Genomic DNA, 16344 nt, shown 5'->3' with positions numbered 1-16344 from the left:
TGTGTGTGTCTGTGTGTGACTGTTGTGTGTGTACATATACAGTATATACACAAACACACAGAGACATGTAATATATATAATAATATATTATACACATTATGTATCTCATTTTGAAAAAAGGTACATTATCAGTTTGTTTGTAATATGCAGATTCAATAGTAATCCTAAATTTACCAATTATTTCATCTTGACCAGCATTTTTACATTGATGTGTTTTCAGGATTGCTAACTTGGCTTGGCCTATTAAAAAAAGTGGTGAGAGAGAGAGAGAGAGAGAGAGAGAAATTGCTTCGTCCAGAGTATAAAAATGAGCGCCAAAGAGTCTCTGTCTCTCTTTTTGCACTCATCTCAGCAATAAGACTACATTGAGAAATGGCCACTGCAGGAAAGGTTCGTAAATTCGTCTTTTGGTCTCTTTTCATTTGTGCTGCAGAGCAGTTCATGCATTTTTAATATGACTTCAGTCCCTTTTAAGATCAATTCCATTGATATTGATGAGGAACAATTTACAATGCAAGTACACCTACAAATAAAATTCTATCTGATCAATTCAATGCCAAAGTTTTAATAAGACTCTAATAAGACTCTTTTTGTTTTCGACTCTTTAATCCATCCATTGCAACTAACATAGCAAAAACTAGTTAAAAAAATGCAAGATCAGTGCTTTGTATCAAATGCATATTGTACAACTTGTGTATATGTCAATGTTTTGATGTAATATTGACTTGCTTCTTTGCTAATAATAAGACAATATATAAAGACTGTGTATATAAAGATTATATAAAGAATTTTAGGTGTCACATGTAAAATTGAGGTGACAAATGTACACAAGATTTTCTTTCAAAAATTTTCAAAAAGAATGTTATACATATTTTTTTATAGTTTTTATTTGTCATTCTGCTAGTTTTCTGTCAAATGGAAACTAGTAAACCATGCTTAAACTACAAAAAATGTGCCCTGGTCATTTCAATGGGTTAATATTTATCTGTGATTGTGCAAGTTGTGACTCTAAAAACAGATGTTTCATGTTTCCATTGGCTTAAGCCATACAGCTGGACAACCTCCAACTACGGTTAGAGTGTAGATAATGGAAGCGTTCAAGCACAGCAGTTATATAAACATCAGTAGTCAAGCATTAAATATATATAAACCATATTGAACCAATCTCTTCTTTTTGCCCAAGGTGATTAAATGTCGGGCTGCCGTTGCCTGGGAGCCCAATGCTCCCCTGATGATGGAGGAAATAGAAGTCGCCCCACCTCAAGAAGGAGAAATACGAATTAAGGTGGGAAATATCCCATGAAAGTTGTAAATTCTGTTTCAATATTGTTTACTTGGCATTGGTTAACAAGTTTATTTTCCTGTCTTGAAGGTTGTAGCTACAGGTGTGTGTCACACTGACCTTTACCACCTGTTTGAAGGGAAGGACAAGAGAGGTTTTCCCACAGTGCTGGGACATGAGGGCGCTGGTGTGGTGGAGAGTGTTGGACCTGGAGTCACTGATTTCAAACCAGGTCACAAACTAAAACTACATTTTAAAAATGCTTGTCCATGTATTTATTTCTCCTTTAAAGTCACCATTAAATCAAAATGGACAATGCTTATTTTTTTACAAATGAATGTTGCAGTATTTATTATAAATTATTTATCTGTGGACACACAATTATTTTGTTTGTGCACTCAAAAACGTCAACCTCCCCTTCCCATCCAAACGACATCTATTCTCTTTATGATGTACACTATATTGCCAACAGTATTGGGACACCCCTCCAAATCACTGAATTCAGGAGTTGCAATCACTTATATGGCCACAGGTATATGAAATCAAGCACCTAGGCATGCAGACGCTCCTACAAATATTTGTGAAAGAATGGGTCGCTCTCAGCAGCTCAGTGAACTCAAGTGTGGTACCGTGGCACCTGTGCAATAAGTCCATTTGTGAAATTTACTCACTACTAAATATTCGACGGTCAACTGTTATTGACATTATAACAAAGTGGAAGCAATTGGGAACAACTGCAACTCAGACACGAAGTGGTAGGCCACATAAAATCACAGAGTGGGGTCAGCGCAGAAGTCACCAACTTTCTGCAGAGTCAATAGCTACAGAGCTCCAAACTCCGTGTGGCCTTCAGATTAGCTCAAGAACAGTGCATAGAGAGCTTCATAGAATCGGTTTCCATGGTGGAGAAGCTGCATCCAAGCCTTACATCACCAAGATTAATGCAAAGCATCGGATGCAGTGGTGTAAAGCACGCCGCCACTAGACTCTAGAGCAGTGGAGACGTGTTCTCTGGAGTCATGAATCCCGCTTCTCTGTCTTGCAATCTGATGGACGAGTCTGGGTTTGGCGGTTGCCAGGAGAACGGTACTTGCCTGACTGCATTGTGCCACGGGTAAAGTTTGGTGGAGGTGTGATTATGGTGTGGGGTTGTTTTTCAGGGGTTGGGCTTGGCCCCTTAGTTCCAGTGAAAGGAACTCTTATGGGATGAAATAGAGCGGAGACTGCGAGCCAGACCTTCTCGTCCAACATCAGTGCCTGACCTCACAAATGCGCTTCTAGAAGAATGGTCAAAAATTCCCATAAACACACTCCTAAACCTTGTGGAAAAACTTCCCCGAAGAGTTGAAGCTGTTATAGCTGCAAAGGGTGGGCCAACTCCATATTAAACCCTATGGATTTAGAATTGGAGGTAGTCATTAAAGTTCATGTGCATGTAAAGGCAGACGTCCCAAAGCTTTTTCCAATATGTCTCTGCGGAAATATCCTCCACAACTTACTGCATTCAACTAGCATTTAGATTAGCCTCTATTTAGTTAGTAATGCCCAACTTCCTACAATCTAACCAATTGGATCAGGACGAAATCCAGCCCCACCCTGCATTTTTTCTTATTCCAGAAGCCGTTCATTGGATATACATCACATTAGGGAAGAAAAGACTTTCGCAACTTCCATTTCATGCCAACTTTAATAAGATAGTTCACAAAAATATATATATAAAATCAGTCATTTACTAACCCTCATGTTTTCTGAATTGAATCATTTAAATTAATCGGTTCATCTGGTTCACAAACCAGTCTAACTGATTTGTTCATGAATGAAACTATGAAACTGCTGTTTTTAATAAATGCCAGTAGTGATGATATTTTCATTGTCGGCGGAAATAAAGTAATCAATGTCCCAATGTGAGCCAGGGTCCTCTTTACTTTCCTTTCCAGTGCCCAAATTCATGTACATGATACACTGATTCACAACCTAGGAAACTTATTAAGATGCACTTTATGCAAGTAAACAACAAACAAATAAAATAAATAAATAAATGTGTAAATCTGTGTATTGTTGTGAACAGGTGATAAGGTCATTCCACTCTTCATCTCTCAGTGTGGAGAATGCAGATTCTGCAAGTGTCCAAAAACAAACCTGTGTGACCGCAGCTGGTGAGAAACAAACACAACAACTTTTCAAATTATTTCCTTTCTTGATTTTTTAGAAACATATATTTTTTTTCTTTGACAGGACAAGTAATTATCCCGGCATCATGTCTGAACCCACAACACGTTTTACTTGTCGTGGTCGGCCCATCTTGCAGTTCATGGGCACCAGTACCTTCTCGGAGTACACCGTCATAAACCAGATTGCTGTGGCAAAGATTCATAATGATGCTCCACTCGAACGCGTGTGTCTGCTCGGCTGTGGCATCGCTACTGGTTATGGAGCTGCTGTCAACACAGCTGGGGTGTGTATAGATGTTGCGTCTACTCAATAAGTGTTTGGACACTTAAGCCACACTTGACTGAATGTCTTTGCTTTATAACAAATTCAAGGGTCATTCAGTTTAAAGGATTAGTTCACTTCAGAATTCAAATTTCCTGGTCATTTACTCACCCTCATCTCAATCCAAGATGTTTATGTCTTTATTTCTTCAGTCGAAAAGAAATTAAGGTTTTTGAGGAAAACATTCCAGGATTGTTCTCCATATAGTGGATTTCAATGGGGTACAACACTGAAAAAAATGATTCGTTGAATTTACTAAAAATTGTTATCGTAAGGGGTCGCAATCAATTTATTTGATCTCAATTTAAACAAAAACACATGCAATTCCCATAAAACCAATTCATTTTTTTTTAATTAAAATAAAAAAAACTAAATTTAAATTATTTAAACAAACACAAATTAATTATGCTCAATTTAATCGGGCCATAATAATTTTTTTCAGTGAACGGGCTGAAGGTCCAAAGGAAAGGAATGAAAAAAAGAAAAATGTATATACTTTTTAACCACAAATTCTCATCTTTGCACTAGCATCCACGACTTCACACATTACGTAATCACGTTGGAAAGATTACACGTGACGTAAAAATTGTATGATTTAATAAATCATTATTATTTCATTAACTCACAAACTCTCATGCGCTCGCTAACCTTGGTGTGTTACAGAATGAATCAATGCAATGTGTTCAAACAATTTGGTTAAGTGAATAATACATTGGCTCATTCATAAATAAATCATTTCCACGGCTGCGCCCTCCAGAGGTCGCATTTGTTGACGCATATTTGACGCATACTTCAATGAAACTATTACATTCCAAAGTAAGAAAGAAATTATAGTAATTACACTTAACAAGGACAAACAGTTGCACTGTACAGTTGCTGCTCTAATTAGATTTGATGACCGGAACTAACTGTTATATAGAGGGTATGCATTGACGTCACTTTCCAACTGGAACACGCCACCCTCAGCTGGACTGAGTGGCGAAACATCCTGCAACAAGACTGGATTCAATAGGGCAAATGTATCTAATGTATTTTCTTAAATTAAAGGCAGTTGGACAACTTACCAAAGAACCAGTGGTCCATGGATATTAACATGTGGCCAGGATTTATATGTCTGAATTCGACACTGGCGAAATACATAAAGCAAAGCCTGTGAATGCTTTATCTGATAGACAAAACTATAAACACTATATACAATAAACGTTTTAAAGCACTAAGGCATTATAGACATAACATTAGGACTTTCTGTAAAGCTTCTTGGAAACTATGTGTATTGTGAAGAGCTAATAAATTTGACTTGACGCTTTGTTGTACTTCAATGATGAGGACATACTGGTTGTTTCAATATATTTTGTAGAAACGTATATAGTCAACTGGATAACTGCAGCTGTTAACATCATGCAGACAATGCTGTAAACTGAATCTATTTAAGAACTCTTTTGTGCTCCTATCTATTTATCTATCTAAACTTGCATGCCCTCTATAAAAGGATTTGGACACTTTCTGTTTATTAAGAGGTTTATTAATTAGTTTTTAAGGGTGACTAAAGGTTTACATTACTATAGTAATTGGTTTGTGTTTTTGTGAAGGTTACACCAGGCTCTGTGTGTGCAGTGTTTGGACTGGGTGCAGTCGGTCTGGCTGCAGTCATGGGCTGTAAAAATGCCGGAGCCTCTCGCATCTTTGCTGTGGATATTAATGAACAGAAGTTTGAGAAGGCAAAGGTCTTTGGTGCCACTGATTTTCTAAATCCAAAAGCATTTAATAAACCAATCTCTGAAGTACTGGCAGAAATGACCAATGGAGGAGTGGACTTCTCACTCGAGTGTGTGGGCAACACTGAAGTAATGGTAAGACCTCACTGACACATACTCTACAGTATGTAAAAAGTGCATTTATGTACTTACTCATTTAAAAGCTTTCAGTACTTTCAATCTTTGTGTGAGTGAATTAATGCATCTTTGACCTCAGAGGAGTGCACTGGAGTCGTGTGTTAAAGGTTGGGGTGTGAGTGTTTTGGTTGGATGGACTGATGTGAAGGACTTTTCTGCACGACCAATTCAGCTCATATCTGGAAAAACCTGGAAAGGATCTCTGTTTGGTGGTAAGCAAGCTGGCAGTTAATGCTTTCTATGACTTTCAGAGAAGGAACTTGAGTGCATGCCTGTGCATACAGTTAATTTGTTTCTTTTGTTTATGTAAAGGTTTTAAGAGCAAGGACTCTGTACCAAAACTGGTTCAAGACTACATGTCCGGCAAAATAAAGTTGGACGAGTTTATAACACACAAAATGAGTCTGGAGCAGGTCAACGATGCCATCGACCTCATGAAGACTGGAGAATGGTACATCTTTCTGTGTCTGAGCCTGAGGTTAAAGGGTTACTTCAGCGATTTAGCATTAAGCTTTGTGTCAGTAGAAACCCGATATATTCAAATTATGGTACTTTCCCCCCTCATGTCTCCCTGAGATGAGAGAATTACGCATTTTATATCTGGAAAGAAATCCTCTGATGATGCAAATATCGTCATTTTGCGTCATCTGAGGATTTTTTGGCCAGAGGCTAAAAACTACAGCCAGTAGAAGGAGCTAGTTCTGCATGTTTTCAACCCGCCCACAGCGGGGATCTCACTCACAGAATGTAAATGCGCACGGCCGCTCGGATCGGGCATTCATAACGCAGCGGTGTGGGGCAAAGTGAGTGTTTCAACTTTTCAATTAATTCCTATGAAAGTTTAGCTTCCATATGCGATCTGAAAACCCACCAGACTGGACACGCGCTGAGAATGACTGCCGCGCTTACCTCAGCTCTGCTCAGCTCTTCACTCTCGTGATGAATGAAATCAACTCCTGCTGCGTTTGTGCCTTGGCTTTCGTTCGGCTCACTCACACTTTATTGAAAAGACACGTTCAGTTTATAATTGTAGTGTTTATTCTCTAACTGAACGAAATTATTGTACTATTATGAAGATCAAAACGACGGTGGAGCAGTTTAGGGAGTGGCCTCGTAGGGCAGCGAAGCAAGTGCATTCTGGGAGTTGTTGTCTTTCATCCACATGAGACAAAAATAAATTTTCTGTCTTTTCTTGGTCTAGAAGGCACCAAATTCAAAAATAATTTCACATTTCTACTACATAAATGAGCCAGTTTAAATACACATTCATCTTCCTAGCGCTGAAGTACCCCTTTAATATTGGAAAAATTAAAGTACTAACATTTGTTTCCTTTCTTACAGCATTCGATCCATCCTGAATATATCCAAATGAGAAGCAACTCATCTTCACCCAATCAAATTCTAGGCCACAGTTTTAAACCATTTATTCTCTTCTCCCTCTTCGCAGTATTTGAGTAACAGCTGGGTAACCAGCTTCAAGGATTCTCTTTAATTGCATATTCCAGCCCTCTGCTTTATGAAGTGAGTCACAAGTGCATGTACACGTTAATGTTTAGCATCAAAAACTGTTCTATTCATCTGCAAGGCAAAATAGTTCTGAAAAGTTTTGCAAGAAAATGTGGCAAATAAAACAGAGACAAGCATACAAATCATTTCAAGTGGTTTTGTATAACTGATTTATGATGCCATCAAAATAGTTTATTTCTCTACTCTGAGCCAGACTCTCCTGCATTTGTCTCGCTTACATAGCAATCATGGGAATGTTGGGAAGCACCAAAAGATTTGCAGCTGCGCAGCTTGAACTCATAACCAGCCAAACTCATCCAAACACTGAGAAACATGCTAAATACTTTACAGCATGTCTTTCTAAAATGATTTTTTTTTCAGATTTGTCTGTCTTGGGTGCATGGCCAATTTGTAGAAACCATTTTTCCATACTCTTCTAAAAAATGTTTAAGACAAACTGATGGAAATAGATTGCTCAGACCTTATGCAGACATGCTCAATGCCAGTTTATCATACTGAAACTATTTCTGAAAGGTTTAGATAAAGGTATGGATCTTGTTATCCAGTTCTGTCTGGCTAAAAGTTAAATTATGTGAAAAGCAGCAGCAATAATTCAGTACATGTGAACTGCTTGAATGAGACTAAAAAATATTTTTCAGCTGCTTTTGACTGAATTTTATCTGACATTTTATGACTTCAATACATTTAAATTTCTTTGTGACGATTGACGGAGATTCACCCTTCATTTTAAATGGCCAAAATAAAGGAGAACATATACTTAATTCAGCTTGAAAACTGAAACACTGAATGAGCTGCATCAAACCAACAAGTTTGCAACTGCTTTTCAGGCTTTTCCATTGCTCTTTAAGTGGCAATGATCAGAAAATAATTAAACCATTTGTACTCAACCTAATGTTTCCTCTAGGTGTTCACAGACACATTCTAACTCAAAGATCAATTTAATTGGACCTTATGAACGCTGGAAGAAGTTCATGAAAAACATTTGTACAATGTTCAATAACGTTACTCTCAGCACTTAAGACTGTTCATACATCAATCATGATAAGATTTGGAGAATTTGTACCAAACAAACAGTATTGAGCCAGGCATACAAACACACTGAAGAAGACTGAGACAGCAAACCTCACAAAGCCGACACGTTTGATACTTTTAAACAGTAAGGTGATTAATTTGTGGTCCCTCTGGGCAAATGCAACTGTTGTCACATATTCGTGGACATGAATGTGTAGGCTATGTCAGGCCAAAAATCCACAAGAACCGTATCACATACGGTCTATCTTGCCACACCTTATAGTTCTCATGCCACCAATTTTTCACCACATAAAGACATTTCTAGGTGCATAAAACAAGGACAGTACACGCTTCATGAGTGTTTGCAATCTCTGCAAGTCTGATTACATCACATTGTGCAAAGCTTGTATCATTCAGAATGTGTCTTTATGACAGGATGTTACTCTCAGTTTGGGAATGCCTTGACCACAGCAGCTCTGCAGAGCTGCCAACTCTCACGCATTGGCCGTGAGACACACGCATACGAATGGTTTCACACGCTCACACGCCACACCCCTGATTTCTCACGCTGAAGTGTCAACCTGGTCGGTCAAATGCCTGAAAGATGAGTTTATAGATCTACCAGTTACCAGCTACTCGTTATCGACTATGGTAGTTATGCTTTCAGTGAGGGGATTCAAGATAAATGTGCAAATAAATACGGCGTAGTGCGACCGGTCAGAAATGATTTTGAATTTCTTTAAATCCAAACAGACGGAGCGTAATAGAATAGGAAGGCAATAATTCTGACTAAAATATACATATTTCTAAAATATTTGTTGTTGGACAGTAAATGTGCCATATGTGGAATTTTAAACCCACAAGTAAATATATTTTTTATGAAAGTGACCATTATGGGGTAATCAAGTATTCTAATAGCCTATGCTTTTTCAAAATTATTAATTTAGTTTTTGGCCACCGTATAAACCCCCTTTTTGCACAATGTATTGCATAGCCTACATTACATTCACTGTATTTCAATATCAACATTGCTTTTAGGACATCAGTGGGCAGGATGTGAGATAAAATTATTAAAATAAGTACAGATAATTTTTTTTCCAAATAGAAAAACTTCGAAAAAAACGGGATATATATCTATATATATTATATTCCGGGGTATATACCGTTTTATCGCCATTCAGCCAAAAAAGTATTGGTTTTACAAAATCGAATGATTCTGACAGTTTTTGCCATTGAAATGACTGGGAAAAAAGTGTCCCAATAACCCTGAATTCACCCCATACTCTTTGAAATCATAATTACATTGCATTATGTTGCTTGAAACCCCAAATATTACAACATTCTTCATTAACAATTATTTGTAACAATGCCATTGTAAAAATGCTTTTTGATAGTAACTTAGCTATATTTTCAAAAGGGTAGCTTGAATGTAACAACTAGTTTAACTTATAAGTAGCTTGTAAGTTAAAGTAGTTCTATTTAGACAAAATCATGCCTCTACATAGTGCTTTAAAATTGTGTCTTATAGATGCATTTTGTCTTAATAGACAAAGAAATCAACAACAAAAAAACAATACCCCATTCAAATACTGATGCAGAGAGAATGTTTTCTGTGGTGAACCACTGAAGTGTGTGTGTGTGTATATATATATATATATATATATATATATATATATATATATATATATATATATATATATATATATATATATATATATATATATATATATATATATATATATATATATATATATATATATATATATATATATATATATATATATATATATATATATATATATATATATATATATATATATATATATATGCTGAATGAGGCAAAAAAAATTAGCTTTGTACCGCAACAAAATTTTGGTTGGCCCCACCAAACCTCACTCCAAGATTTTTCGAAAAGTTGGCAGCTCTGACTCTGATACGGAGCCTTCGTACCACAGAGAAACCATTAGCCTGTGCATGTTTCTGGATGATGTTCCCTACAATACCGCACACCAGGCTTCACTAGACACAAGACAGCAACAAACCACCTCAGATCACAACACAGACATCACACTGTGCAAGTCTGCCCTCTAAAGGTAATTAGTGTATATCGCATCAGACAAATATACTGTAGTGTACACCAGAGAGGATTTCAACCCTGCTGATGGGGCCCAGGGTGTGACTCATTCAGCTCCCTAGCTTCCTAGGTTGTGAATCAGAAAATTCACACAAATGCAGGCTCTGGAAAGGACAGTAAAGACCCTGGCTCACATTGGGACAGTGATGACTCTATTTCTGGCGACATGACAATGTCCTCATTGTACAACATCACTACTGGTACTTATGAACAACAGCAGAACTGTTATTCTTCTGACATTGTTTTTTTTTAATATTATTTATAAAGTAAATTATGATAACTAAATACTTTATTGGTAGTTACATATACACGCAACATTTCAACCATACATTTTTTTTGTTAACTATGTTGATTACCTGTCTGCACTCAAAAAAAAAGATTCTATATGGCACCAAAAATGGTTCTTGGCTCGTAATCATAGGGGAACCTTTTTTAGTGCTATATAGCACCAATTTTGGTGCTTCAGTGGTTCTTCAGCGGTTCTTCAGAGGTGCTATATAGCACCTTAGTCAAAGAACCGGTGAAGAACCTCTGAAGAACCGCTGAAGAACCACTGAAGCACCAAAATTGCTGCTATATAGAACTAAAAAAGGTTCCCCTACGGGCCAAGAACCATTTTTGGTGCCATATAGAACCTTTTTTTTTTTAAGAGTGTGGCGATGTATGTTTATGTTGAAGTATAATTAAGAATGGTGATTTATGTTTCGCGATTTATGTTTCGCGATTTATGTTTCGCGCTTCAGAACTTCCGTTAAGGGAGCATCGATGCTCCCTGGTTTTCATGCTGCATTGTGGGACTCTTTAGGGAGTGGAAGGATGTTGCGATTAATTAATTAATTAATTAAAGCAAAATCTATAGAATGATCCCATGATGAGAACACCTACACTATATTGCCAAAGTATTGGGACACCCCTCCAAATCATTGAATTCAGTTGTTCCAATCCCTTCCATGACTACATGTGTATAAAATCAAGCACCTAGGCATGCAGACTGCTTCTACAAACATATGTGAAAGAATGGGTCGCTCTCAGGAGCTCAGTGAATAGTGGTAGTGGTAGACCACGTAAAATCACAGAGGGGGGTCAGTGCATGCTGAGGCGCACAGTGCGCCGAAGTCGCCAACTTTCTGCAGAGTCAATAGCTACAGACCTCCAAACAAAATTAATGTGGCCTAACAAGCCTTACATCACCAAGAGCAATGCAAAGCGTCGGATGCAGTGGTATAAAGCACACCGCCACTGGACTCCAGAGCAGTGGAGATTAGATTAGATTAGATTAGATTAAACTTTATTGTCATTACACAAGTACAAGTACAAGGCAACGAAATGCAGTTTAGGTCTAACCAGAAGTGCAATAGCAGCAAGTGCAGGATATACAACGTTTGCATAAGTGCAGGACATGGATATGTACTGAATATATATAAATATATCTATAAATAGAAAGATGGTTATTACTATAAACAGAATTTACAGGTGAATATGTACAGTGAATAATATACAGATGGTTATTACTATAAACAGAATTTACAGGTGGATATGTACTATGAATATAATATAATATACAGATGGCTATTACTATAAACAGAATTTTACAGATAGAGGTATACAATGATATGTTAGGCTAAAATGAGGAATATTGTAGTGGATTAAGGTAGTGCAATAAATTATGGACAGAAGCTATCCGAAAAAAAGTGTAAAAGTGCAGTGGAAAGTGATTGCATATTACAGTTAGAAGTACGGTGCAAAATACAGATGTAAACAGTGGGTACTGTAAATAACAGTCGGCAGTGCAAATGAGCATCATCCAGTTACGGTGTGGTAGTGCAAAATGCATAAGTAAACAGTTGTTACTGTAATAAACAGTCGGTAGTGCAAATAACAAAGTGAAGGCGGATGTGAGGTAGGAGAGTTATCAGTATATGAGGGAAGTTGATCAACGGGGGTTTGAGTTCAGTAAAGAGACAGCTCTGGGGAAAAAACTGTTCTTTAGTCTGCTGGTCCTGGTCCGGTGGATCCTGAAACGCCTGCCGGAGGGCAGGAGAGAAAACAGTCTGTGGGCTGGGTGCGAGGAGTCCTTGAGGATGCTGCAAGCTCGATGCAGGCAGCGTTTCCTCTGGATGTGCTCGATGGCAGGTAGTGGAGTCCCTGTGATGCGCTGGGCAGTTTTCACCACCCGCTGCAGTGCCTTGCGCTCCGCAACAGAGCAGCTCCCATACCATACTGCGACACAGTTGGTCAGGATGCTTTCTATTGCGCAGCGATAGAAGTTCACCAGGATAGCCGAGGAGAGCTGATTCTTCCTCAGTGTCCTCAGGAAGAAGAGGCGCTGGTGAGCCTTCTTGACCAAGCTGGAGGTGTTGGTCGTCCACGACATGTCCGCCGAGATGTGGATCCCCAGGAACTTGAAACTGGAGACACGTTCAACAGCCATTCCATTGATGTGGATGGTGTCGTGTGTGCCTCTTGACTCCTTCCTGAAGTCCACAATGAGCTCCTTCGTTTTGGTGGTGTTGAGGAGCAGGTTATTTTCGGTACACCATGTGGCCAGGTGCTGGATCTCCTCCCTATAGGCAGTCTCATCGTTGTTGCTGATGAGACCAATCACCGTTGTGTCGTCCGCAAACTTGACGATAGAATTAGATCCATACACAGGCTTGCAGTCGGCGGTGAAGAGGGAGTAGAGAAACGGGCTTAGCACACAGCCCTGTGGTACACCAGTGTTAAGAGTGATGGATGTGGAGCAGGTGAATCCTGAACGAACATTCTGGGGTCTGTCAGTTAGGAAGTCCAAAATCCAGTTACACATTGAAGTGTTGATGCCCAGGTCTCCAAGTTTGGCTATTAACTTGGTTGGGATGACAGTGTTGAATGCTGAGCTGAAGTCAACAAACAGCATGCGTGCGTAAGTGTTTTTATTGTCCAGGTGAGTGAGCACAGAGTGCAGTGCCATGGAAACGGCATCCTCTGTGCTCCTATTGCTGCGGTAGGCAAACTGGTGTGAGTCCAATGTGGATGGTAGAGAGTCGTTTAGGTGTTCCAAGACCAGCCGCTCAAAGCACTTCATGACGATGGGTGTGAGTGCTACAGGGCGGTAGTCATTAGGGCACCTCGGGTTAGAGTGTTTTGGCACTGGCACAATGGAAGTGCGTTTAAAGCATGAAGGTATTGGGCAAGAGAAAGGTTGAAAATGTCTGTAAAAACCTCAGCGAGCTGCTCCGCACATGCCCTGAGAACACGACCAGGGATGTTGTCTGGTCCAGCAGCCTTGTGCGCGCTGATCCGGCTCAGTGACTTGCAGACATCTGTGGTGGAGAGTGTGATTGGTGGGTCAGCTGAGGGTTTGAGCTTGGTGGCAGTTTCTCTGTTGTCTCTTTCAAAGCGAGCATAACAGTGATTTAGCTCGTTCAGGAAGTTGACATCAGTGGCTGCGGGGGTGGAGTGGGGGGGTTTGTAGTCACTGATGGCCTGAATGCCCTGCCACATGCGTCGAGGGTCAGAGTTGGAAAAGTTACCCTCTATCTTTAGCTTGTAGCAGTGCTTGGCCTTTTTGATCCTCCTCTTCAGGTTTGCTCTGGACGTACTGTAGGCTTGTGCATCTCCTGATCTGAAGGCAGTATTGCGTGACTTCAGCAGGAGTCGCACTTCCCTGTTCATCCATGGCTTCTGATTTGGGTATGTGGTGATCTGTTTCTGGGTTGTAACACTGTCAATGGTGGTATTGATATGATCCAATACAGAGGAGGTGTAGAAGTCAATGTCTGTGTGAGCGCCACTGGTGGCTTGAGAAGCAAACACACTCCAGTCTGTGTGTAGAAACCTTTCCTGGAGTGTGGAATCAACCCCCGCAGGCCACACCTTGATGGTCTTCACTGATGGCTTCACACGGTTGATGAGGGGTGCATATTTGGGGATGAGGAACAAAGAAAGGTGATCTGACTGTCCCAGGGGGGGAGGGGTGTCGCAACGTAAGCGCCAGCCATGTTTGTGTAAACATGGTCTAAGGTTTTGTTTCCTCTGGTGTGGCAGGAAACATGCTGGTGAAACTTGGGTAGCACTGACTTTAAATTTGAATGATTAAAGTCACCTACAACAATAAAAGCAGCTTCCGGGTGATCAGTCTGTTGTTTACTGATGGCTGCATGAAGTTCTTTCATAGCAAGCTTGGCATCAGCATCTAAGGGAATATAGGCTGCAGTTATAATGGTGGAAGTGAACTCCCGCGGTAGATAAAACGGTCTACATTTAACCATCAGAAACTCGAGGTTAGCTGAACAATGACTCCCAACAATAGCAGAGTTTGTGCACCAGGCTTTGTTAATGTAAATGCACAATCCACCACCTCTGGTCTTACCGGAGCCATCTAATGTTCTATCCGCCCGGAGCGTGTGGCATCCCGCTAGCTCAATAGCGGTGTCCGATATTCCGCCGTTTAGCCAGGTTTCCGTGAAGATTAGGACGTTACAGTTCAAAAGTTTCTTGCTGTGTGTGATGCTGAGTCGAATCTCCTCCATTTTGTTCACTAGCGACCGTACATTGGCAAGGAAAATACTGGGTAAAGAGAGCCGATGTGGGGTTAGCCTTAGCTTTAGCCTTAGCTTAGCTCTCAGTCCTCCGCGTATACCCCGCCTTTGTTTACGATCTCGGCGCCGCCTGCGAGCACTTCCGCCCGGCCGGGTAGAGTGCATAGCCTCGGGTGTCCTAGCGATCTCAGGAAGGAGTCGAAGATTGTCCATAAAACTGTCGGAAATTCGCAAACCAATATCCAAAATCTCACCACAGGTGTACGATGTTAAGGCACAACTATTCTGAACGAACAGACCCGAGATGAGCAGGAAAAATACCGCAAAATTGCAGAATCTGGAGAGACCCAGAGCCTCGCGAACTACTCGCGCCGCCATCTTGGGTGATATCACAGATGTCCAGAGAACACAGATGTGTTCTCTGGAGTGATGAATCCCGCTTCTCTGGCAATCCAATGGACGAGTCTGGGTTTGGCGGTTGCCAGGAGAACGGTACTTGCCTGACTGCATTGTGCCAAAAGTAAAGTTTGGTGGAGGGGGGATTATGGTGTGGGGGTTGTTTTTCAGGGGCTGGGCTTGGCCCCTTAGTTTCAGTGAAAGGAACTCTTAATGCTTCAGCATACCAAGACATACATTTTGGACAATCTCATGCTCTCAACTTAGTGGGTACAGTTTGGGGATGGCCCCTTCCTGTTCCAATATGACTGCGCACCAGTGCACAAAGAAATGTCCATAAAGACATGGATGACCGAGTTTAGTGTGGAGGAATTTGACTGGCCTGCACAGAGTCCTAAATTAGAGCGGAAACTGCGAGCCAGGCCTTCTCATCCAACATCAGTGCCTGACCTCACAAATGCGCTTCTAGAAGAATGGTAAAATATTAACCAAATCCTGAACCTTGTGGAAAGCTTTCCCAGAAGAGTTGAAGCTGTTATAGCTGCAAAGGGTGAACCAACTCCATATTAAACCCTACGGATTAAGAACGGGATGTCATTAAAGTTCATGTGCATGTTAAGGCAGGCGTCCCAAAACTTTTGGCAATATAGTGTAAAAGGTTCTATACTGGTAGGCTCCACACACCTGTTCTAGAGAGCAATGTTACTCATGACCCCCTTACATGTTTTGGTTATTGTTAAACATTGAAGTGTTTTTACTCTAATCCACTCTTGTATTTGAATGAATTTATGTAACTGAATATCTCTTATAAACAATTACATGTCAAGATTTAGATTTACACTTAATCATTTAGCAGACGCTTTTATACAAAGCGACTTACAAATGAAGAGAGCAATAGAAGCAATCAGAAAAACAAGGGACAACAGCATGCAAGTGCTGTAACAAGTCTCAGTTAATCTAGCACAGTACACACAGTTTTTTTTCTTTTTTTATAAATAAAAAGAAAAACGAGCAGTTAAGTTAGTTAAGTACTAGTCTTAATTGGTCAGGTGCTGCTGGAAAAGATGTGTCTTCAGACGTTTTTTGAAA

The 16344-nt window shown here is 40.0% G+C and overlaps 1 protein-coding gene across 1 annotated transcript; it reads left to right on the top strand.

Moving 5' to 3' along the window:
- Positions 1 to 242: 242 nt before the first annotated feature.
- LOC307141735 (alcohol dehydrogenase 1-like) lies at positions 243 to 7319 on the top strand. Its single transcript, XM_079842161.1, has 9 exons — positions 243 to 390; positions 1184 to 1285; positions 1373 to 1514; positions 3351 to 3438; positions 3518 to 3737; positions 5365 to 5625; positions 5747 to 5879; positions 5980 to 6118; positions 7009 to 7319. The coding sequence occupies exons 1-9, from the start codon at positions 373 to 375 to the stop codon at positions 7037 to 7039; spliced, it is 1134 nt and encodes a 377-aa protein (XP_079698287.1). The 5' UTR covers positions 243 to 372; the 3' UTR covers positions 7040 to 7319.
- The last annotated feature ends 9025 nt before the right edge of the window (positions 7320 to 16344 follow it).

The sequence above is a fragment of the Gobio gobio genome (genome assembly GCF_949357685.1).
Source record: "Gobio gobio genome assembly, chromosome: 18".
Classification (NCBI taxonomy): domain Eukaryota; kingdom Metazoa; phylum Chordata; class Actinopteri; order Cypriniformes; family Gobionidae; genus Gobio; species Gobio gobio.
Note: the sequence above shows the minus strand (reverse complement) of the source record. Positions and strands in the feature narration are given on the sequence as shown.